The sequence below is a fragment of the Aquarana catesbeiana genome, linkage group LG03, assembly GCF_042186555.1.
Source record: "Aquarana catesbeiana isolate 2022-GZ linkage group LG03, ASM4218655v1, whole genome shotgun sequence".
NCBI classification, from domain to species: Eukaryota; Metazoa; Chordata; class Amphibia; order Anura; family Ranidae; genus Aquarana; species Aquarana catesbeiana.
Genome location: NC_133326.1, coordinates 645,584,571 through 645,610,139, shown reverse-complemented (window position 1 = coordinate 645,610,139; position 25,569 = coordinate 645,584,571). Strand labels below are relative to the sequence as shown.

General features: G+C 43.0%; 1 protein-coding gene across 1 annotated transcript; it reads left to right on the top strand.

Moving 5' to 3' along the window:
- Positions 1-2,990: 2,990 nt before the first annotated feature.
- CDKN2D (cyclin dependent kinase inhibitor 2D) lies at positions 2,991-25,277 on the top strand. Its single transcript, XM_073622574.1, has 3 exons — positions 2,991-3,274; positions 20,035-20,197; positions 21,808-25,277. Exons 2-3 carry the CDS (start codon positions 20,057-20,059, stop codon positions 22,150-22,152), a joined length of 486 nt encoding a protein of 161 aa, XP_073478675.1. The 5' UTR covers positions 2,991-3,274; positions 20,035-20,056; the 3' UTR covers positions 22,153-25,277.
- The last annotated feature ends 292 nt before the right edge of the window (positions 25,278-25,569 follow it).

Below are 25,569 nucleotides of genomic sequence, written 5' to 3'. Positions count from 1 at the left end.
GGAACTTTGGGTGAGGTAAATGTCTGTGTGTATGGTGTATAGGGACGTTGGGTGAAGTAAATGTCTGTGTGTATGGTGTATAGGAACGTTGGGGTGAGGTAAATGTCTGTGTGTATGGTGTATAGGAACATTGGGTGAGGTAAATGTCTTCAAAGGAATGTTGGGTGAAGTAAATGTCTGTGTGTACGGTGTATAGGAACGTTGGGGTGAGGTAAATGTCTGTGTGTATGCCGGTGTATAGGAATGTTGGGTGAGGTAAATGTCTGTGTGTACGATGTATAGGAATGTTGGGTGAGGTATATGTCTGTGTGTACGGTGTATAGGGACGTTGGAGTGAGGTAAAAAACACAACACAATCTCCTGCGCTCAGGAGCTTAGTCAATGTGTAAGTGGTGTAGCCAACCCTTCAGATAGAATATGGAATGTCAAAGGTCTTGCTGCTGTCCTCAGAACAATGGGTATCCTTAGAGCCGAAACATATAGAAAGACAGGGAGGGTGCACCGACCTTGTGCATTTCCAAATATAAAATTTATTTGAAATAGAAAAAAACAAGAGTAATACTCACAACCAAACGTTTAAAATAGGCTTAACATTGCTCCAAAAATTCAGAACCGTGTTTTCTAGTTTTACCTGCAACCTGGACCGGATATTAGGAGGAACCAGATGGCATCGCAGACGGCTTATGCGTTACGAGGGAGTACCCTCTTCATCAGAGCCACAGCGATTGGGTTTGCACAAACTAAGGTTGCACTGACATTATTTATATTTATATGATAGATATATATATATATATATATATATATATATATATATGATGTTGGGGGGATGTAAATGTCTGTGTGTACGGTGTATAGGAATGTTGGGGTGAGGTAAATGTCTGTGTGTACGGTGTATAGGGACATTGGGGTGAGGTAAATGTCTGTGTGTACGGTGTATAGGGACATTGGGGTGAGGTAAATGTCTGTGTGTACGGTGTATAGGGACATTGGGGTGAGGTAAATGTCTGTGTGTACGGTGTCTAGGGATGTTGGGGTGAGGCAAATGTCTGTGTGTACGGTGTCTAGGGATGTTGGGGTGAGGCAAATGTCTGTGTGTATGGTGTCTAGGGATGTTGGGGTGAGGCAAATGACTCTGTGTTACGTTGTAATCCCGTGTACACGCGATCGGATTTGCCGACAACAAGATCCATGTTTTTTTTTCCGACCGATGTTGGCTCAAACTTGTCTTGCATACGCACGGTCACACAAATCTTGTCGAAAATTCCGAGCGTCAAGAACGCGGTGAAGTACAACACATACGATGGGCAGAAAAAAATGAAGTCCAATAGCCAGTGCGGCTCTTCTGCTTGATTCCGAGCATGTGTGGAACTTTGTGCGTCTGAATTGTGTACACGCGATCGGAATTTACGACAACGGATTTTGTTGTCTGAAAATTTGAGATCCAGATCTCAAATTTTGTTTGTCGGAAATTCCATGGAAAATGTTCGATGGAGCCTACACACGGTTGGAATTTCCGACAACAAGCTCCCATCGAACATTTCCCGTCGGAAAATCCGACCGTGTGTATGCGGCATGTAGGAACGTTGGGGTGAGGTAAATGTCTTGTGTGTACGGTGTATAGTGATGTTGGGGTGAGGTAAATGTCTGTGTGTACGGTGTATAGGAACATTGGGGTGAGGTAAATGTCTGTGTGTACGGTGTATAGGAACATTGGGTGAGGTAAATGTCTGTGTGTACGGTGTATAGGAACATTGGGGTGAGGTAAACGTCTGTGTGTACGGTGTATAGGGACATTGGGGTGAGGTAAACGTCTGTGTGTACGGTGTATAGGGACATTGGGGTGAGGTAAATGTCTGTGTGTACGGTGTATAGGAACATTGGGGTGAGGTAAATGTCTGTGTGTACGGTGTATAGGAACATTAGGGTGAGGTAAATGTTTGTGTGTACGGCGTAATGCCGCGTACACGTGATCGGATTTGCCGACAACAAAATCCATGTTTTTTTTTCCGATGGATGTTGTCTCCAACTTGTCTTGCATACACACGGTCACACAAATCTTGTCGGAAATTCTGAATGTCAAGAACGTGGTGATAAACACGTACGACGAGCAGAGAAAAATGAAGTTCAATAGCCAGTGCGGCTCTTCTGCTTGATTCCGGGCATGCGTGGAACTTTGTGCGTCGGAATTGTGTACACACGATCTGAATTTACGACAACGGATTTTGTTGTCGGAAAATTTTGAGATCCGGATCTCAAATTTAGTTTGACGGAAATTCCGACGGAAAATGTCCGATGGAGCCTACACACGGTTGGAATTTCCGACAACAAGCTCCCATCGAACATTTCCCCTTGGAAAATCCGACCGTGTGTACGCGGCATGTAGGAAAGTTGGGGTGAGGTAAATGTCTTGTGTGTACGGTGTATAGGAACGTTGGGGTGAGGTAAGTGTCTGTGTACGGTGTATAGGAACGTTGGGGTGAGGTAAGTGTCTGTGTACGGTGTATAGGGATGTTGTGTGAGGTAAATGTCTGTGTGTACGGTGTATAGGAACATTGGGGTGAGGTAAATGTCTGTGTACGGTGTATAGGAACATTGGGGTGAGGTAAATGTCTGTGTACGGTGTATAGGGACATTGGGGTGAGGTAAATGTCTGTGTACGGTGTATAGGAACATTGGGGTGAGGTAAATGTCTGTATGTACAGTGTATAGGACAATTGGGGTGAGGTATGTGTGTATAGGAACGTTGGGGTTCAGTATATTTTACACACACATAGTTAGGGCTGAGGTTACACAGAGGTGAGCGGCGCCCCGCCAAACTCCCCCTGAACTCTTCACCTCAGACACTCCGGCTCTAACGTCAAACCCTCCGCGTTTAAAATACACCACCAGCGCCGCCCACACCCCACTCTTTCCCGCGATTGGCTCTCGCCAAACCAATAGGCGCCGAGCCTTGCCGCCCAAAGCTTTGTCCATAATGCGCGTTGCCTCCTAGCAACGGCGAGCCCCTCTGCCTCGGGGCCCAGCCATTGGCCCTTGCCCCGATGGTGGGCGTGTCCAGCAGAGCGGTGCCTATGGGCGTTCCCCGTAGAACGAGGATACACAGTTGCATTTTTAAAAAAACACACACTCGTACCACGTGGGGGCGTGACGTCAGCGGCTGGCTCAGGAGAGCGCTGTGAACCGGTCTGCTGTGAGGCATCGGCGGACGTTGGTCGGAGAGCTCGCGGACTGTCAGGAGCTGGTCACTGGGCGGCTGAGGCGATAAAACGAGGAGGTGAGCGGGGGAAGGTTGGAGGGAGCTGACAAGGGACCTGTCACCCGTCCTAACAATGTCTGTATGGTGTATACACATAGGGAAGGAGGGGGGCCGTTAATGCCGCAGCCGTTTCCCGTAGCAACCAATCATATGTCTCGTTTCATTCTCACAGAGGCAGCCGTTGCTTGTGGCAACAAATCAGCGGTCCTGTTTCATCCTCCTTGGCAGTAATGAGGGAAAGCTGTTTGTTTACTTCTGTCAGCAGCTCCACCTTTCCTGATGTGAGCCCTCTGATAGCCGTGTATGGGGCCATCGTCATACGAGACTCCAGATGACAAGTATAGGTAGCTAAGAAGAGAAAAGAAACATGAATCAGTCTAATAGTGGGGGATTAGCTGAAAAATGTCGCAGGCGTGTTCCGCCTTTTGGTAAAAAATGGATCAAGTTCACCGACCTTTACAGAGACAACAACAAAAAAAAAAATCAGCAATTAGTTTTTTTTTTGGCATGGAAACCTGCAGAGCTTCACAACTGCGATCAGCGTGTCAGGGGTGCGGTGTACAGGATCCTGCATTGTTTACATCCCAGCCCTGGGTGTGTCCAGAGGTACAGACCTCCCAATATACCGAGATCCTGCCATTACAGGTCCTTGCTCAGACACTTCCTGCTATAGGGTGACAACTGCCTCCTAATTGCTGTCAATTGTAGTTTGTATGGCTGAAATCCCATCGCATTCACACCAAAATGGTGCAGAACCCTTTTTTTTCCCTCTGCACCTGAATCGCATCGCATGTGTGTTCACACTCATGCAATGCGATTCTGACAATCGCTCTGTGATCTTTTTCGGGGTGTTGTTAAAGTGGAGTTCCACTCAAAAATGGGGGAGGAGGAGGGAGCAGATACCTGTCTAATACAGGTGTTTGCTCCCACTTCCTGGCATAGATCACCGCGGTGACCTTATAGTTGCCACCTCATCCCTTTAAACCCGAACACATATGAATTACACAGGTTCTGTGGCTGATTTAAGGTGGGAATTAAACTCACTTGGTGCCTTATCTGCATTTAATTAGCCTCAGAACCTGTGTAATTCAAAGGTGTTTGGGTTTAAAGGGATGAGGTGGCAACTCTAGGTGACGTACGCCACTTCCAGCGCCTACTCTGTCCTCCCCCTGCTGTCTTCTGGGAGACACACAGGTCCCAGAACACAGCAGGGACCTGAGAGGACGTGCAGCGCGACTCGCGCATGCACAGTAGCGAAACAGGAAGTGAAGCCGCACGGCTTCACTTCGTGATTTCCTCATTGAGGATGGCGGCAGAAGCAGCAGCTGAGAGTCGATGGACGGATCGGCTTCGGCTGCCGACATCGCGGGCTCCCTGTACAGGTAAGTGTCCATATATTAAAAGTCAGCAGCTGCAGTATTTGTAGCTGCTAGCTTTTAATGTTTTTTTTTTTCGGCGGACCTCCCCTTTAACCACTTGCCAACCGCTGTCGGCAGAATGGCACGGCTGGGCAAAGTAACATACCTGTATGTTACTTTGAATTTCCCGCCGTGCACGTGTGCGCCTGCTGCAAGCTCCGTGCCCGCGGGACCCGGGGACTCGATCGCTGCTGGGATACCCGCGATCGTGTCACGGAGCTGAAGAACGGGGAGATGCCATTGTAAACAGCATCTCCCCATTCTGCCTAGTGACAGGACACTGTCATCGGGAGCGGCGATCAGTGTCGTGTCACTGCTAGCCCATCCCCCAGACAGTTAGAATCACTCCCTAGGACACACTTAACCCCTCCCCACCCCCTAGTGGTTAACCCCTTCACTGTCAGTGATATTTTTACAGTAATCAATGCAATTTTATAGCACTGATCGCTGTATTAATGCCAATGGTCCCAAAAATGTGTCAAAATTGTCCGATGTGTCCGCCATAATGTCGCAGTCACGATAAAAACACTGATCGCCGCCATTACTAGTAAAAAAAAAATATTAATAAAAATGCCATAAAACTATCCCCTATTTTGTAGACGCTATAACTTTTGCGCAAACCAATCAATAAACCCTTATTGCGAATTTTTTTTTTTATTTCACCAAAAATATGTAGAAGAATACATATCGGCCTAAACTGAGGAAGAAAATTTTTTTTTTATATATATTTTTGGGGGATATTTATTATAGCAAAAAGTAAAAAACAATGCATTTCTTTTTTCAAAATTGTCGCTCCTTTTTTTTTTTTTTTTGTTTATAGCGCAAAAAATAAAAACTGCAGAGGTGATCAAATACCACCAAAAGAAAGCTCTATTTGTGGGGAAAAAAAAAGGACAAAAATTTTTTGTTTGGGAGCCACTTCGCACGACCGCGCAATTGTCAGTTAAAGCAACACAATGCCGAATTGCAAAAAGTGCTCTGGTCAGGAAGGAGGTAAATCCTTCCAGGTCTGAAGTGGTTAAGATAACATTGACACCCGTAGCAGATCGCATGGATGCCGTGCAAGTGCTTAGAGTGCTATGCAGGGAAACACAGCAAATCTTTTGCGTTTCCCTCATTGCATTAGCGTGAACCAAGACTTATGAGGGATTCCCCATACCCATTGGCAAGGAGCTGCTAAATTTTGCGTGGTCCAGGTGTACAGATCCCAGCTGACTTATCCATCCAGTGCTGTGTCATCTACGGACTTAATACTACTGATTCCATTTATTGTCACTCCACTGTTGTTTATGTGTACTGATTTACTTGTTAATTCACAAGATTGGTTTGAAAGTAGGAGAAAGCCTAAAAAAAAAAGGAAACAAATGCAGCCATCACATCTAAGAATTGGTAAGTTTCAATATAATAAAAGTTTGCTTTTGCGTTTTAATACCGCTTTAAATGCCCTGTAATCTATTTTCCGTGAAATGGTTTCTTACTGTTCTGGGTAGGGATGCACCGATACCGAGTATTTTCACAAGTACTCTTACTCATGGAAATGCTCCGATACCCGAAACCGACACTTTGCAGTGCGATTTGCGCCCACATAAAATGAATGGGCTCAAATCGCACTGGACAGATTTGCTTGCGGTTTGAACAGGAATACGAAGCAATTTCTGTCAGAATCGCATGTTATTTCCTGCACTGCTTGTGTGGGAACCCAGACTGAAATCACTATGACAAGCCAGGGTGCACACCGGAGCGGTGGGGAAACCACGTGCGATTCTTTGCAGTGCGATTTAAGCCAATTCATTTTGTATGGGCTTCAATTGCACCGAAAAGTTTCAGTGCTCGGTATCAGCGAGTGTTTGACTGAAAGTATCGTTACTCTTAGTCACCGATAAAAAGAGTATCAGTGCAACTCTAATTCCGGGTCCATCGCCACTTGGCAGAATGAGGTGTAATGACACCAGTAATCATTTCAGCAGTCTGTAAGGGTGCTATTCTGACCATCACTGTAAGGGGGGGGGGGGGCATTCCTCCCACTGGTCACCAATGTAAGGGGCGATTTTCTCATTGACCCCCAATGTTCTGGTTTTAGCAGGGGTTCCCCAAGACTTCAAGGGTTCCTCTGATGTAAAAAGCTTGAGAAAGGCTGCTACGGCTTTTGTTGGCTTCAAGTGGGTTTGCATTTGTATACAAGTCTATAGGAATGCTAAAAGCAGGTCAGAAGGAGGTCAACTACAGGTCAAAGGCACCTATCGATGAATAATCTCAGAAGCATCTCAAACTGATGCCGTAGACTAGACTTTTTCAACCAGGTTGCCTTCAGGTTTCTTCAGGGGTGCCTTGGCAAAATGCCTAAAATTTTCCCGAAAATTCTATACAAGCCAGCGGGTGGATGAAGTCTGACTTTTAGCTACTCAAAGCCAAAGGTGTTCATTATGCAGCATTACAACCTTCTAGCCACCGGTGTCCTAACAACCAACAACGTCATTGGTTGATAAGGAGGACATTGGGCGCCTGCACAGCATCCTTGTTTGACCCATCCCCTGCCCTTCTCCATCAGCACTGGAGGTCACATTAGCTGAGTGATGGACAAAAACTTAGGGAGAAGGGAAACTAGTCAGTACCAGTGTGCAAAGGTATATTTGGTTTGGAAGAATAAATCACCTTTGACGTTTTGTGTCCTATTAATGTGGATATCTATCATTTTTATTATTAATAAATAAAATTTCCATTAATATAGAGCGAACGTATATAAACCATCATAAAAACAAGACATTATTGTAGTACTAAGAAGTTAAAAGAATTGCCCACTAATGTCTTGTATGTATTATGGTTGTGTTGTCAGCTGAAGAAAAAGGGAAATGCTGTTTGTTAAGGTGTCATGGATGAATCATTGGGTTGGGTCATCCGTTAATTCTATTGTATGGGAGGAAGTGGTGGGTGGTGTAGTCCTTCAATGACGTCCTCACATCCTTGGTGACCCAGCACAAAAGGTTGGTTAGGTATTCCGTTCATTTTGTATAACCCATTTGAGGACAGGCTATGGAATGTGTGTTTTACATGTCCTCATGTGTCCATTGGAAATCCACGTGAGTCAGTACTCAGGTGAGAAACTGGTAGACGGGGAGCAGAGCATTGTCACTCTTACAGGAAATCTCTAAACATTTATGGCAGTATCAGCAGGATTTTTTAAAACCAGTGACCAGGTATTGTAATGAAACCTGCAGATTTAGAATATTGAAAATGACTTGCATTAGCATATTAAGGCTTATGTGAGGTTTTTGTGCCCGCTGTACCATGTATTTGTATGAGAGAATATCCTGTTCTCTTTGTATTGCTTCCTTTGTGTGAAATCCCTGGTGTTCCTGCCAGTCCCTCTGCTTTCCTATTAAAAACTGACAACACTAGGCATGAGAACATAGCCTGGTCAGTTCTCTAGTTGCGCTGGAAACTAAGTGTGCTCCCCTCCAATAATCAAACCTGTGCGCACACACACACACACACACACACACACACACACACACACACACACACACACACACACACACACACACACACACACACACACACACACACACACACACACACACAGCCATTCACTGGGAAGGTCAGTGTTCTGCTGTTTCTCCTCCTCCAGCTCTCTGACCTCCTTATGGAGCTGAGGACAGAAAATATATGATCACTTGTAAAAAAAAAAAAAAGTGTTTATAATAGGGTTGTCCCGATACCGATACTAGTATCAGTATCGGCACCGATACCGAGCATTTGTCCAAGTACTTGTACTCGGGCAAATGCTCCCGATGCTTCCGCCGATACCTGGAAGACAGCTGTGATCGGCGCGTGGGGGAGTTACAAGATTCTCCCCCATCGGCTTTCAGCTGCTTTAGTGACATACAGCAGTGATCGCTCACCGCTGACTGTCACTGCGTCCTCCTCCATGCCCCCTCCGTTCCTCTGTCCCCCTCCGCTGTCCCCTCCGTTCCTCTCTCCTTCACTGTGCCTCTCCGCTGTCCCCTCCGTTCACCCCCCCCAAAAAAAAAGCACTGTTAAAAAAAAAAAAAAACACCACTGTCACGTGACACAAAAAAAAAGTATCGGTATTCGGTATCGGCGAGTATTTGAAATAGAAGTATCGGTACTTGTACTTGGTCCTAAAAAAGTGGTATCGGGACAACCCTAGTTTATAATGTATTTTTTATATCTATACACAAATGTTTTTTTTCTTTTTTTTATTAACCACTTTAGCTCCAGAAGGTTTTACTCTTTTCCAGACCAGGCCATTTTTTTGCGATACTGTCCTGCCTTGCTTTAACTGAAAATTACACAGTCATGCGACGCTGTGCCCAAATAAAATTGACGTCCTTTTTTTCCCCACAAATAGAGCTTTCTTTTGGTGGTGTTTGATCAGCTCTGCGGTTTTTATTTTTTGTGCTATAAACAAAAAAAGCGACAATTTTGTAATAAATAAAAACTATTTTTTTTTTTTTTTTACTTTCTGCTATATAACACATCCAGTAAAAAAAAAATGTAAAATCAAATTGCTTCATCAATTTAGCCCAATATGTATTCTGCTACATATTTTTGGTAAAAAAAATCCCAATAAGCGTATATTGATTAGTTTGTGCAAAAGTTATAGCGTCTACAAACTATAGGATGTTTTTATGGAATTTTTATCTATTTTATTTATTTATTTTTTTATACTAGTAATGGTGGCGATCAGCAATTTTTAGTGGGACTGCGACAAATCAAACACCTTACTGACATTTTCTGGAGACCAGTGACATTATTACAGTGATCAGTGCTAAAAAAAAAAATGCACTGTTACTATACTAATGACACTGGCAGGGGTTAACACCAGGGGCGATCAAAGGGTTAAGTGTGTCCCTAGAGGGTGCTTTCTAACTATAGGGCATGTGCTTTGACTAACATAAAACAGAGATCCGTGTTTCTGCTTAGGAGAAACACAAAATCTCCATTCACCCTCAGACAGAATGGCGATCTGCCTTGTTTACATGGGCAGACCGCAGTTCTGCCTCTCTTCAGAACAGTCTGCGGTTCCCAGAGGACATTGCGTCCGCCAGGCCTGTTAAATGGCTCTTGCTGTGTCCAATCACAGCGGGCTTCTGGCGGCACACATGCCCCTGAGCTTAAGAAAAAATCACGTACAGGCACATGATTTTGTGCTTAAAGGGGTAGTAAAGTCTAAAAATTTTTTACCTTAATGCAAGGAATGCATTAAGGTAGAAAATGTTTAGGTGTTGGCAGCCCCCCCCCCCCGACCCTTACCAAAGACTCCTTTCAATCCAGCGCCGTGCATGTCGGCAGATCGTTTCTCCCCTCACTTGCGGGTCTCGCTGGCTTTGCTGGGGCACCCGGAGCCATTGTGGTCTGTACAGAGGGAACAATCTCCCTGTTTCTTATCTCTGCAAAGCAGGGATAAGAAACAAAGATCTGTAGTAAAAAGCAGAACACTTTACACACATTACACATAGTTAGGCACACCTTTAACCCTTTGATTGTTCTAGATGTTAACCACATCCCAGCCAGTGTCCTTAGTACAGTGACAGTTTATAGCATTATCACGGCTCACACTATTAATGTCAGTGGCAGTTAGTGTGTCCCCCCCCCCCCCCAAGTGTTAGATTGGCTGCCGCACTATCGCGGTCCCATTATAGTTTGCCGATCCCTGCCATTACTAACATAAAAAAAATTCCAGTATATATACCATAGTTTGTAGTCGCTTTTTAACTTTTACGCAAACCAATCAGCATACACTTATGCCGCGTACACACGACCAGACTTTTCGGCATCAAAGGTCCGACGGTCTTTCCGACAGAGTTCCGACGAAACGGACTTGCTACACACGATCACAACAAAGTCCAACTGATTCGTACGTGATGACGTACGACCGGACTAGAATAAGGAAGTTCATAGCCAGTAGCCAATAGCTGCCCTTGCGTCGTCGTTTGAACGTCGGACTAGCATACAGACGAACTGATTTTTCAACCAGACTCGAGTCCAACGGAAAGATTTGAAACATGTTCTATTTCTAAAGTCCGTCTGATTATTTTTTTTTTTCAGACGGCGAAGGTCCGATGAAGCCCACACACGATCGAATTGTCCGGTGGATTCGTCCTGTCGGACCTTTGCTGTCGAAAAGTCCGGTCGTGTGTACACGGCATAATTGGGATTTTTTTCTTTATCAAAGAATACATTTTCGCCAAAATTAATGAAGTTTTATTTATTTATTTTTTTATTGGATATGTTTTGTAGCAGAAAGTTAAAATATATATATATATATATATATATATATATATATATATATATATATATATATATATATATATATATATATATATATATATATATATATATATGTGTGTGTTTTTTTTTGTTTTTTTTTTCATTTATATCCCAAAAAATAAAAAACCTAGCGGTGATCAAATACCACCAAAAGAAAGCTCTATTTGTGTGAAACAAATGACATCAATTTTGTTTGGGTACATTGTTGCATGGCTGCGCAATTACCAGTTAAAGTAGTGTAGTGCTAAGTGGCAAAAAATTGGCCTGGTCTTGAAGGGGGTGAAATCTTCCAGAGCTCAAGTGGTTAACGTAAAAAAACACCCTATTGACTGCCTTCACCAGTTCTCTACACACTTACCTGATTCCCCTCACTGCAGCAGAGCTGTCCCATCTGCAGCACCACTTCCAGTAAAGGGGGCCTGGCTTACTGGTGCTGTGTGCGTATATTGATGCACACAGCTCAGATCAGGAGCGCACCCGCATGGGTGGCGCCAGTGGGGGGGGGGGGGGGACACAGAGGAGGAGGTAAGGGACTGCTCTGTGCAACATTATTGCTTAATACTCATCTTTACTCTGCTATGTGCCTTGTTCCATAGACAACAATGCATCTCATTTCAAATCAGTAAAAAACTGAGGGTTTTTTACTCTCATGTGCAAGAGGGCTTTCACTTCGATAACCTATTTGAAGCTAGGAAATTTAAAATTCATAGCCACTTTGTTTGCTCAGGTAATCCCACTTATGTAAGTTTCATTTTAAAGTGGAAATGAACCCAAAAAGTGAAATTTCCTATGTTATAGGGGAGAATTAGAAGTGGTAATTGTTCCTTAGCAGCACCCTGGAAAAGCAACCCTTTGTCCTAGATTCCGCCTGAAACATATCAGTGCCCTTTCTAATTTGAGAAGGCCAAACAAGGCATTGTAGTAAAAACTGGGGAAGATCAGCTGCAGGGAGGCCACAAGCAACACTGGTGATTAGGCCTTTGCCTTCAGCACAGCATCCAAGGTTCCTCTAATGACATGATTCTTTACTAATATATCAGTTCATTTGTATATACTATTTTTATTTTAATCAATCGTTTGCTTAAAGTATAACTAAAGGCATCTCCCCCTTTTTTTTTTTTTTTTTTTTTTTTTTTTTTTTTTTTTTTTTTTTTTTTCCGTTTTGGATAGAGTGGAGAGGAATTGGAACCCCTGTCCGTTTTTATTGTGGGCTGTGCTCCTGTTAAGGAGATTCACCTTATTTTTGTTCTGTTTACCATTATCATTGAAAGTAAAAGCAAAATTGCAAATTTTGGGCTGTCCCCAGAAAAGTGATAGAGGGACAATCTGGGGACACTAGTTTGGGTAACTTGGGGGTTCCCAAGAAATTCCCTTAATTTGCAGGGATTTTCTCCCTCTTCCTGTTTGGCTATGGGACAGGAAGTGAAGGAAATCTCTGCAATGGGACACAGATGGCAAAAAAAACCTGACGGGTTATAACCCTGAAAAAGAAATATCACCTCTCCAGGCAGGTCAATCGGGAACAGACCTCTCCTGCAGGCTGGAAGACCACAGGTGCCGGCAATGCTTATAGCAATGAAGTTTGAGAAAAATCCTGGACAGCCGCACTCAAAATTATTTACGCCTTTATTGAGTAAAAAAAATCAACAAAAATACATGCCACAGCAGAACGTGCAGGAAAACTGACGCGCTTTACACTACAAACAGTGCTTAATAATAGCTTTTATGATTAGCACTGTTTGTAGTGTGAAACGCACCAGCTTTCCTGCAAGTTCTGCTGCGGCATGTATTTTTTGTTGATTTTTTTTTCACTCCAATAAAGGCGAAAATAATTTTAAGTGCAGCTGTCCAGGATTTTTCTCAAACCTCAGGGGTTATAACCCTCCCTTGCTCTATCCAAAATGGGGGGGGGAAAAAAAGGTTTTGCCTGTAGTTCTCCTTTAACTACATCTGGCCCGCACACATACTGCAGCAGGGCGGCCCGACTTCCCGGTCTGGGGCGCGTGATTGGACACCGCAGGGGCCAATCAGCGAGTTGAGCTGTCGGCCACCTGTAATCGTTTGGAGGAGAGACAGAACAATGTAAACAAGGCCATTTATATCAGTCCTTTAGAGACTCCTCCTGATGCCTATGTGTTTTGAAGCAGAGAATCTTCAGACACAGCTCTTACTGCTATGTATATTTCTCTTGTGTTTTTAAATGTTACATGATGGAATGTTGAAATTCTCCTTGCCACCAAAAATTATATATATTTTTCTCTTCATACACCCCTAAAGAAGGAGAAAGATTGTACTCCGAAACGCGTTGGTGGCAAGAGGACTTCATATATGCTTTCTTTCTTACAAACATGGTGACAGTATCACAAACTGTCTAGACATTCCATCGTTTCATATTTTTATATGTACAAGTTTAGTGACTATGTCTAATCATTAATAAAAATTATTTTTTGCATTATAGATACTTTGAATACTCTTTCAAATATACTCTCATGTGCCTTTAAAGTCCACCATAGGGGATTTTTCTTTTCTGCTCTCTTCGAGTCAGTCCATCCCCCACACAGTTAAAAAGCACACCTTAGGAGGACTGTTAAACCCTTTGATTGCCCCTGATGTTAACCCCTTCCCTGCCATTTATACAGTGACGGTGCATTTTTTTTTTAGCACTGGTCACTGTATTGGTGTTACTGGTCCCCAAAAAGTGTCACTTAGTGTTGTCGATTTTGTCCGTTGCAATGTCGCAGTCCTGCTAAAAATCGCTAATCGCCACCTTTACTAATAAAAATGCCATAAACCTATTCCATAGTTTGTAGACGCAATAACTTTTGCGCAAACTAGACCTGCAAGATTCGGGCCAAAATGAGAATCACAATTTTTTTTTGCTTGGAATAAAGCTCACGATTCTCTCAGCGTAACATCTTTCACATTTTATACAAAAAAATGGGCTAACTTTTTTTAGTTTTTTTTTATTCATTCATTTAAGTGTTTTTTTCCAAAACAATTGCGTTTGAAAGACAGCGGCGCAAATACAGTGTGACATAAAATATTGCAACATCTGCCGTTTTATTCTCTAGGGTCTCTGCTAAAAAAAAAAAAAAAGATAATGTTTGGGGGTTCTAAGGCATTTTCTAGCAAAAAAATACAGATTTTAACTTTTAAACAAGTGTCAGAAAAAGGTTTAGTCTTTAAGTGGTTAAACTGCCCTCATTTACAGACCGAAGTTCATCCCTTTGATCTGAAAGGACAAAGTGTTACCTTTAATTCTCCTTCTCTCCATGTAAGCGATGTCATAAACTTGGCACGAGAAGGGGGAAGAGTCGTGATCTGATTCTTTAACGATTAATTGTGCAGCTCTAGCGCAAACCAAGCAATATACGCTTATTGGGATATTTTTTTTTTTTTACCAAAAACATGTAGCGGAATACATATTGGCCTAAATTGATAAAGAAATTAGATTTTTTTTTTTTTACATATTTTTATTGGGTAAGTTTTATTGCAGAAAGTAAAAAATATTGTTTTTTTTTTTTTTTTTTTTTTTTTTTCAAAATTGTTGCTAATTTTTTTGTTTATAGCACAAAAAATAACCACAGAGGTGATCAAATGCCACCAAAAAAAGCTCTATTTGAGGGGAAAAAATACATCAATTTTGTTTGGGTACAACGCCGAACGACCGCACAATTGTCAGTTAAAGTAACGCAGTGCCGAATCGCAAGAAATGGCCTGGTCATGAAGGGGGGTAAACCTTCCAGGGCTGAAGTGGTTAAAGGAATTCTATGGAATCCTTTTGTTCTATAATGACAGCATTGTAATAACAATACAAACAATAGATATTTTTGACAATCCAATATAAGCTTACTTGAATAATCTCCTTCATGTTGAGTGCTGCCTGTCTGCTGGCCATCTCTTTCCATAACTTCCTGGATTCCCTGCATGCTTTGCAGCTTCTCCTCACTTTCTAAGGACTACATATCCCATGGTACCTTGCTGCCTGAAAACAGTTATTCCTGTACTGACTCCGCCTCCTGAAACTCCTTCTCTCAGTACCTCTGTAGTACGGAAGGAAGGCTCTGTGAAATGGGTGACACAGCAGTACCTACGCACAGGGAATAGTGACTACGTGTCACAGAATTCAAGGAAGGAAATGTGTGGGGATCTTCACAAAGTTCGTTTACAAAGATTGTTCAGATTAATAGCAGTAGGCTAGAAATAATTGAAACACATTGTGGAAATGAATATAGGATTTTACTTTTATACCATAGAAACACTTGTCTCCATTTCAGGGTAAATCATAAGGTGTTAGACACGAGGAAACGACAGGGTATTCCCCCCTCCGCACTCTGGTCACAAAACCACAACGTCTGTTTACATATCTCAGCAGATTTACTTGAATCAAAGCCTCTTTGCATCTGGCTTTCCGTAAATGTTGCATTAGCTGACTGCTCCTGGAACTTGTGCTCTGTAACTGAAAATCTTACCTCAATAGATGTATACTTCCTCCCTGGAGAAGAGTCTCGCCATCACTGCGGGTTTAACCACTTGTCAAATGTACGTCATTACTTTACAGTTAAATACTGAGGTTATGGTAGCAGCTAGCTGCCATATCCCCAGTATCCTCCTTCCTTTTTTTTTTTTTTTCCCTTCAGGCGTTCAAATTTAGATAAGTGACCCCAGTGGCAGATTCGCCATGGGATCACTTTTATAGGCAGCGGGAGAGATACCCCCCTTCCGTTGCCTATTGGAGCCATCGGGAAGCTTGGAACCGATCTGGTGCGGCCGATGGCTAGGCAGGAAGCTGAGTGAGGGCAACATAGGCCCCACTCGGCTCTATTCCCTTGGAGGACCAGAGCGATGTCTGACATCCCTTCCTGTTCTCGGTCATACAGGATTTTTTTTTTCCTTAACCACTTCAGCCCCGGAAGGATTTACCCCCTTAATGACCAGTCCATTTTTTGCGCTGTGGCACTGCGTTACTTTACCCAAACAGATTTGACGTCGTCCCCCCCCCCACAAATAGAGCTTTCTTTTGGTGGTATTTGATCACCTCCTGCGGTTTTAATTTTTTTGCGCTATAAACAAAAAAATGCCACCAATTTTGGGGAAAAAAAATTTTTTACTTTCTGCTATAATACATATCCAAAAAAATAAAAATGTATTCATCAATTTAGGACAATATGTATTCTTCTACATGTTTTTGGTAAAAAAAAAAAAAAAAAAAAAAAACCCCAATAAGCGTACATTGATTGGTTTGCGCAAAAGGTTGGTGTGTACAAAAAAGGGGATAGATTTATGGCATATTTATTTATTTACTAGTAATGGCGGCAATCAGCGAATTATTATTTTTTTTATTTTTTTTTGTGGGACTGGGACATTGCGGCAGACAGATCGGACACCTAACTGACTTTTTGACACTTTTTTGGGAACCAGTGACATTATTACAGTGATCAGTGCTAAAAATATGCACTGACCTTGTACTAATGACACTGGCAGGGAAGGGGTTAACAGGGGCGATCAAGGGGTTAAATGTGTTCCCTGTAGGTGTTTTCTAACTGTATAGGGGACTGTGTGACTGGGGAAATGCACAGATCCGTCTTCCTACATAGCAGGAAGACAGATCTCAGTGTCATCCCCTGACAGAACGGAGATCTGCCTTGTTTACTGCAGCAGACCCACGTTCTGTCTCTGCGGGGAAAGATCGCGGGCGGCCGGCGGACATAGAGTCTGCTGGACCCGCTGATTGGCTCCCTCGCGCACCTACGAAAGCTAGTGTAAAAATCGTCGTACCGGTACGGCGATTTGCGCAGCCAAGCCATCTTGCCGCAATACATCTGCGGCAGGTTGTCGGTAAGTGGTTATAGGCAAAATGTGTGTGTGTGTTGGTTTTTTTTTTTTTTTTTTTTTTTAGGTACATGAGAGATCTGGGGTCTTTTTGACCCCAGATCTCTCAATAAAGAGGACCGGTCATGCTTATTTCTATTACAAGGGATGTTTACATTATAGCTAGTTATGTACTTTTATGTATCTCATCTGTGTATTTAGCTGTAACTAAGTTCAGCTTTAAAGTGGTTGTAAAGTGATATAGTATATACTTTTCTTCTCTCCATTTTAGGAACATATTAAAGCGTTGTTCCAGTCGTTTTTACGTTTTTATCAAGATTAGGCAGGAACAAAAAGTGTAGCTTCAATTAAATAAACAGACACTCACCTGTCCCACGGTCCAGCGATGCGGCTGCCCAAAGTCTCGCTCGCTCCCTCTCCTGTCCCCGGCACCTGCATTGCAAGTGTGGACATCCGGCTTTGACAGCTTGCGGCTTCACAGCTTGGTGTGCACTGCACATGCGTGAGTCACGCTGCGCCTTCCCAGTGGCCGGGCAATCTTATGGGACTTGTGACATGTCCCAGAAGATTGCAGGGAGGGAGGGGGAGAGGAGGAGTCACCTAGGCGGCGAGAGCAGAAGTGGGAGCTGGGTATCTGTCAAAACTAGGTACCCCCCCCCCCCCCAAAAAAAAAAAAATGACATGCCAAATGTGGCATTTAAGGGAGCGAGGATTGCTTAGAGCGGAAGTTCCACCTTTGGGTGGAACTCCTTTTTTATTTATTATATTGCTAAATACCTTCTTTGCCCAGCGCACTGTGTGGTCAAATGTCCTCTCTCTGCTCTCCTTCGAGATCTAAGCGAGTACAGTGGGAGGGGCTGAGATTCCCTTATGACGTATGCATGCTAGCAGAGGGAGGACACATGACTGAACAGCAGCGCTGAGCAAAGAAGGAATTTGAGCATTCTAATAAAAATAAAAAAAAACACACACATACTTAAAGAGAAGGTCTAGACTCCTTCAGAAGAAAATGTAAAGTCAGTAGCTACAAATACTGTAGCTGCTGACTTTTAATATTAGGACACTTACCGATCAAGGAATCCAGCGATGTCGGCACCCCAGACGATTTTTCCATTGGCTCACCATTGTTCTCAATGGGATTAAGGTCTGGGGAGTTTCCTGGCCATGAACCCAAAATTTCCATGTTTTTGTTCCCCAAGCCACTTAGTTATCACTTTTACCTTATGGCAAGGTGCTTCATCATGCTGGAAAAGGAATTGTTCATCACCAAACTGTTCTTGGAAGGTTGGGAGAAGTTGCTCTTGGAGGATGTTTTTGTACCATTCTTTATTCATGGTTGTTTTCTTAGGCAAAATTGTGATGAGCCCACTCCCTTGGCTGAGGAGCAACCCCACACATGAATGGTCTCAGGATGCTTTACTGTTGGCATGACACAGGACTGATGGTAGCGCTCACCTTTTCTTCTACGGGCAAGGTTTTTTTCTGAATGCCCCCAAAAAAATGGAAAAGGGATTCATCAGAGAAAATGACTTTACCCCAGTCCTCAGCAGTCCAATCCTTGTACCTTTTGCAGAATATCAGTCTGTCCCTGATGTTTTTCCTGGAGAGAAGTGGCTTCTTTGCTGCCCTTCCTGACACCAGACCATCCTCCAAATGTCTTCACCTCACTGTGTGCCGATGCCCTCACACCTGCCTGCTGTCATTTCTGTGCAAGCACTGTACTGGTGGTGCCTCGATCCCGCAGCTGAATCATCTGTAGGAGACAGTCCTGGTGCTTGCTGGACTTTCTTGGGCGCCCTGAAGCCTTCTTCACAAATGCAATGGAAATGTTTTTTATGGGATTAAGTTCATTTTCATGGCAAAGAGGGACATTGTAATTAATTGCAATTCATCTGATCACTCTTCAAAACATTCTGGAGTATATGCAAATTATCATCATAAAAAGCTGAGGCAGCAAACTTGTAATGTTTGTGTCATTCTCAAAACTTTTGGCCACGGCTGTACAGTGAGCTGCGATCTAACCCTTTAGCATGCGCTAAGAGTTTACCATAAGAACACTGCCAGTAATAGGGCTTTGCAGTCATTTTATAAATAATACATTTCTCATTTTTAGGCATTACTTTTTAACAAACCTGTCATACTTGCCTGCTCTCTGTAATGGTTTTGCACAGAGCTGCCCTGATCCTCCTCTTCTCGGGTGAAACCTCAGAAGTGTCCTCAGAGCAAGCTGCTCTGGGGGCACTCGTGTGTATTCGCTCCTGAGCCCCCACTGTGTGTCTGAGACACACAGAGCGTGGCTCGACCCCCCCGCTCCCTCCTCACTGGCTGTGATTGAAAGCAGCGGGAGCCAGTATCTCAGTCAATGAGGAGGGAGAGACCTGGAGGAGCCTCTGCTCTTATGCACATTGCTGGATTAAGATTGGGCTCGGGTATTAGGTTTGGCCGGTGGGGGAGCTGCACTCTGAAGGATTTTCACTTTCATGCATGAAGATAAAAACCCTTTATCCTTTAGAACCACTTTAAAGTGGTTGTAAGCTGGAGCCAGCGATACCCGGCAGTAACTCCGGGAACAATGTCGCCGGCCGGAGCGGGGTACGAGGACCTCTGCGGGGGCTTCAATCTAAGGTAAGCAATTCATAATGAGCTAGTATGCTATGCATGCTAGCTCATTATGCCCTTTGTCTTGCAGGGTTTTTTTTTGTGAGTTTTACAACCACTTTAAATCCGTTTTAAGGGTACCTTAACTGCCTCCCACCCACTGTATAGACAAATGACAGTGTAGCAGGGTGGCTCTCGTTCTGGGATGCCTTCTTATGCGCCATCGATCGTGGGCGCGCCATGTCCCTGATCTCAGTAAAGAGCCAATCGCATCGCAGACGATCGCATTAAAACAAGTATATGCCATTTATTGGCTCTCCTCGCCTCACACTGACAGTGTAAAGGAGAGGAGAGCCGATCAGCGACATGTCCTTACAGGGGAGACTTGTATTGAGGTTGTTAATAGAGTCAATTCTTTAAAATCGCTGAGTATTTTTTTTTTTTTTTTTTTGAAGCACTAGCATGATATACATAATTTGATAATTGATGGAATGAAAATTGCCTGGAATTACTTTTTTATTTTTTTACCACGTTGCAAACTTTAAAACGTTTAATCAGGTGATCTAAATGCATTCTTCTGGTATGTGTCTCACCCACTCCATACAAATGGCATACATTTACTGTGTGTTTTCCCTAAAGGTGTTCATCTGTAAACCCTCCAATGTTGCTTCAAGAGACGAGTGCTGGAGACCTCCTGACAAAGGCGTCAGCTCAGGGGGACATTGAGGAGGTGAAGAGACTGCTACATCAGGAGAGGATACATCCTGACTGCCTCAACCACTTCGGGAGGACCGCGTTGCAGGTGTGGAGGAGATTGTAGTTTTTTATTTATACCCACACAGAAATGGTGTCAAGATTTAAAAAAAAAAAAAAAAAGTTACATTTTCATATAAAAGGAACGCTATAATTGTTTGTGCCAAATGCATTTTTGTTTATTTAGGTTTACACATTTATCGTTTTTTAACTACTGTTAACAAAGTACTGTTAGCCAAGGCCCCTTTCACACTTATACGACTTGTCCCACGATTTTGTACTGCAAAATGGTATGACAAGTCATTCTCCATGATTTTCAATGACTACCATTCATATTGGCACGACTTTAAGACGTGCCGACTTCAAAGTAGTCCCTGCACTACTTTGGTCCAACTTCCATACGATTTGTACTCCATAGACCTCAATGTTAAACCCTCAAGTAGCATGCAAATCGTACCTGAATAATATAGACACGATTTCAGCACTACTTTGTAAGCACAAGCTGAGAATGGTTAATGCCAAAGTTGTGGCAAAGTCAAACAAAGTAGTACTGTTCCCAAATCGCGGCAAAATAGCAGCCGCGAAATCACAGTAAAGTCGTGCGACTTTGAAGTCGTATAAGTGTGAAAGGGGCCTTAGGCTCGGTTCACACTTGTGCAATGTGTGAACCCTGCGAATCCACTGCGGATTTCCGCATCGCACCCGACGTGCACAGCAGTTCACACTGCCATATGCGAACTGCCGGGAGTGTCAATACATTGTTAATGACACCCCCATTTCAGCTTGCATATCACACTGCGAACTGACAGTTCAGACATGAATCTGGTGCAGACCAAAAAAAGGGACCTGGTGCGATTTTGGTCCGAATGCGATGTGATATCAAATCGCATGGCTAAAATCGCATCGCATGTGATTTGTGGTGCGAATCACATGCGATCTCGCAGAGCGTGCTGGTGTGAACCTGACATTTAATTGTCATTTTCAGCAGTTGAGTTGCAGCCAGGGAGGATAGGGGCTCTCTATAGACCAACGATTGGAGTAATTGAGGGGAGCTGACGTTCGTTGCCTTCCAAATCTAAAGCAGGGTTCCCATCAGAAAAGTAAACCACCAGTGTAGGGTAACTAATACGGAGGTCAGGTAGTAAAAATACAAATTGGGCAGAGCCAAACCAGCGGCGTCAGTAGGAAGTTGTAGTGTCGTAAAAGTTATTCCAAAAAGGACATGGGTTCTAGGAAAACATATATACATAAATCTAAAACACCTGCGCTCTGTGCTGAATTGTGCCAAAAAAGAAAAAAATATCTAATGGCGCTGCTGTCAATAAGACATATAAATGTACCATTAATGTAGCTAACACTCCTTTAGGGTAAAGAACACAATAGCTCCACCAGAACTGAATGTGTTGATGGGGGGAATCAAGTGCAAATCTCATCTATGGCCTGATGCACTTTCCAAAGAAATATATTTTGACAAGCAGCTGTGCATCATCATTGGTGATCACTTATACTGGATCTAGGACAAGTGTGTGTGTGAGAGAGACTGGGAGGGGCAGGAGGACTACAATAATAAGGAGCAGTTCTCCTTTTTAGGTGGTCCTGTGATTGGTCTGTTCTTCCTTCATGTCTGGAATATATCTCTTTGTATCCATTTGTCTACAGGTGATGATGTTCGGTAGTACGTCCGTAGCATCAGAACTGCTGAAACAAGGAGCCACGGCAAACATTCAAGACTCGCATGGAATAACGCCGGCACACGATGCAGCTCGCACAGGCTTCCTCGACACATTGCAGATCCTGGTTCAGTATGGCGCAGATCTTAATGTGCCTGATGTCTCGGGATCCCTCCCTATCCACCTGGCTCTTCGTGAAGGTCACCTTCCTGTCGTTGTCTACCTCGCCCCAAGATCCAACCTGCAGCATCATGACCGAGAGGGGCGAACACCCTTACAGCTTGCCTCCATGCTTGATCCCAGCCTTGCAGCTGTTTTGGAGCAGTATACGTAGAAGAAAACATCAGAGGCCACATGAACAACAGATGGTGGGATCCATATTGTTAAGGCTGTGTGTTTTGATATTGTGCATCTGCCGTATTATTAAGCACAGCTTAAATTCTACAGATGACTCTATTGGACAGGTGTAAAGTGCATCCATCTCCATGCAATGTGAAGAAAGTCATTGTGTGTCCTAACATCCACAGTGGACTCCATTTTGTTTTAGTGAAGCCAGTGACACCCCACATAAGTCAGCCATATCATGGATTCCTTGAGACTGGCTGAACCAATGTGGAGTTTTGGCTTCTTTCACAAAATAGCCACCTCTGTTGTTGAGCAACTCATGCACTTTATCTTTCTGATCTGTTCATGTTGAAGTTCATCAATGCACAGAAATATTCAGTAGGATGGTGGAAGGAGAATGCAGACTGTTTATGGGTTTCAGCAGATATCATTATTGCTCTTTGCACCATCTTATTGGATAAGCATGTTCACGTCTGTTGTGCAATTTGGATGTGCAACAGAGGCTTTCTAGAGACTTCTTTGGTGTATATATTAATATGTGTATGTATATAATTTAAGTGTGTACTTATGGCCGGTTATGTGCAGTTCTTTTCATTTTTTTAATTTTTTTTAATACTCAGGTTGTGTTTTATTTTGTTGCATCATAATATTTCGTTATATTTAACTATTAAGTCTTGCTCTATGCAAAAGCATTAAAAGGAAGATGTCATGGGACCTGAAAGTACTATGACATTCAGTAGCCAGGGATTACAAGATTTAACGTCTAACTTTTCTGGGGAAGAAAAGATAAAATTCTAAGGCAGGGCGGCGAAAGATTACGATCTGTAAATTGTATTTATCAGACTTTTTGTTTGTTGGTTTCTACAGGCTCCTGAAAGCTTGACTCTGGGTTAATAAAAAAATAACCTTTGCAGTAGGGACCCCCCCCCCCCCCTTCATGTATACAAATTTCTTCTCCAAGAGCCCGAATTTTGAAATTTTATTTTATTTTTTTTTTTTACCCTTGCAGTGCCCGGACCCCCCCCCCCCCTCCTACTTCAAGGGGGGGTTTAATGCTTGTTAACTCTAGGGGTTAGAGGAAAGGATTGTATTACTTAGACAAACCATAGATTATACAATTTTTTTTTTTCTTTCCTTCCACCACGGGAGGAAGGAAAGAAAATTGCTTGGTTCCCCCACTAACACATTCAGTGTTGAGGGAATCCCTCACGCAGCGCCATTGTGTTCTGCTGGCAGGGAGCCTTCCCGACCAGCAGAACAGAATGATCACTGCTATGGCTATAATGGCGGCAGTGATCGCATGCAAAAAATCTGACAGGCTGGTTGTACTTAATTCGATTCGGATCAACTTCAGTACAACCAGCCTACCATAGATGGATCAAATCTCGGCCAATCGAGATTTGATTCATTCATGGCTAGCTTTAGGCTATTCCTCACTACAACACACTTCAGCCCTCTCCTCCTCCCCCCTGATGCTATGGGCTGTCCTGTAGCACCTTCATATTCAACGCAGGGCTGTTAGTCCTGCGTTGTATGTTAGGAGGTAAGAAGGCAACCGCAGGCCAATTAGCCTTAGAGAAGACCATTTGCATGGATAGAGGAAGCCTACCAGAGGATGGAATAAGGCAAGTTTTACACCTTATCCCTCCAACCATAGACTTGACAAACATTTAACCATTGCAGTGTCCCTGGAGTTGGTCTTAAAATTTCTTGAATACTGTGTCCACAGTTTGCGCAGGTCTTGATCAAACTTAGATCACTTTTTTGCTTGACAAAATGGATGCATCAGTTATCCAAATTTTAGCTAAGAAAGAGTTATTTTAACTTTTGGGGCTTTTATTCTATCTGAAATCAGCATTGCAAAGATGTCCTATAAATACCTGTTCATTTCTTCTTCTGGGTATGGATGGTGGTGTTTCAACTTTAACCTGTCTCAGCATGGTTGTTTTCAGATAAGGGCTCAGGCTTCATACAGCCCTGGTTCTCTCATGGAAGTTGGAGACACTGTGGCCTTGCTTATTTAGGGCAAATTTGCAGCATTTTTGTAAATGGCCTTCGGGGCTTGCATTGGGAGTTTTCAGATTCAAGGCTGTGCATGTGCCTATATAAACAGGCAGCATATGTACGTGTGCATGCAAGGGTAGCTCCAAGGGAGTCTGCAAGGCATTGGAGCCAACCTAAAACAGGAAAGGAGGGGCGGGTTTAGGAAGTAGAATACAGGACAACTTACAGGCTTGCTAAGTTTAGGGCACGCATCTAACATGGTCAGCAGGACTATATGTTTTTTTACTTATGCGGGTTAAATAACACTTTAACATGATTCTTAAGGGAACAAAACCGGTGTTATATTCTGCTTTAGAACTTTGGGATTTTTCATTGTCTTGTCTTGCCTTGCAGTATCAATTTTGCCTGAAAGCAGTTTGTTTTTTACATTCCTTTTATAATTTACAACTATACATGCAAATAAATGTATATAAAGCAGAGAAAAGCAATGCAGCACAGCCTAACAAAGTCCTGCCACACTCTTCAGAAAATAAATTAAACCCAAATAAATGAATCCCAAAGTAGTTTTAAAAAAATGTCCCTAGATCACTCATGGGATTAAAATTTGGAGGTAGGCGGATTTGCAGATGAGGAATTTTCCTCCCTATAATACTCCCACCAGTTTGCATTGTAAGCTTTGCTTATTCAGATACATTTCATAGATCCCTGTTTCCCAAACAGTAGCGTGGGAGGGCAGTTTTATTCCATGACTGCTAGCGCAGTATTTAGAGGACAATTGCCTGTTGGAGTGATGTTACATAAGTTCATAGTGCTAACCATGGATGTGCCAGAGGATTGCAGTTCCTTTAAATTATAGAGTTCCCAAGTATCCATTATACAACAACAAAAATACAGTTATAGCAAATTGACTTTAAAAAATGACATGTTTAATTAAGTTTCCCCTTTTACACTTGAAGAAAAAAGGTAGTCTTAAAGAGGAGCTCCACCCTAGGATAAAAATATTTTTGTAACATCAGATCTACCATCTGCCTCTTTTTAATTGTATGTACAGTGGCTTGCGAAAGTATTCGGCCCCCTTGAACTTTTCAACCTTTTTCCACATTTCAGGCTTCAAACATAAAGATATAACATTTTTATTTTTTGTGAAGAATCACCAACAAGTGGGACACAATTGTGAAGTGGAATGAAATCTTTTGGATTTTTGAAACTTTTTTAACTAATAAAAAAATGAAAAGTGGGGCGTGCAAAATTATTCGGCCCCCTTGCGTTAATACTTTGTAGAGCCACCTTTTGCTGCGATTACAGCTGCAAGTCGCTTGGGGTATGTCTCTATCAGTTTTGCACATCGAGAGACTGAAATTCTTGCCCATTCTTCCTTGCAAAACAGCTCGAGCTCAGTGAG

What these genes read in the sequence shown, in the direction of transcription:
- CDKN2D (XM_073622574.1), top strand. Translation starts at nt 20,057, where the DNA reads ATGTTGCTTCAAGAGACGAGTGCTGGAGACCTCCTGACAAAGGCGTCA. An exon ending in TCGGGAGGACCGCGTTGCAG is followed by an intron (nt 20,198 to 21,807) that starts GTGTGGAGGAGA and finishes ATTTGTCTACAG; the next exon opens with GTGATGATGTTCGGTAGTAC.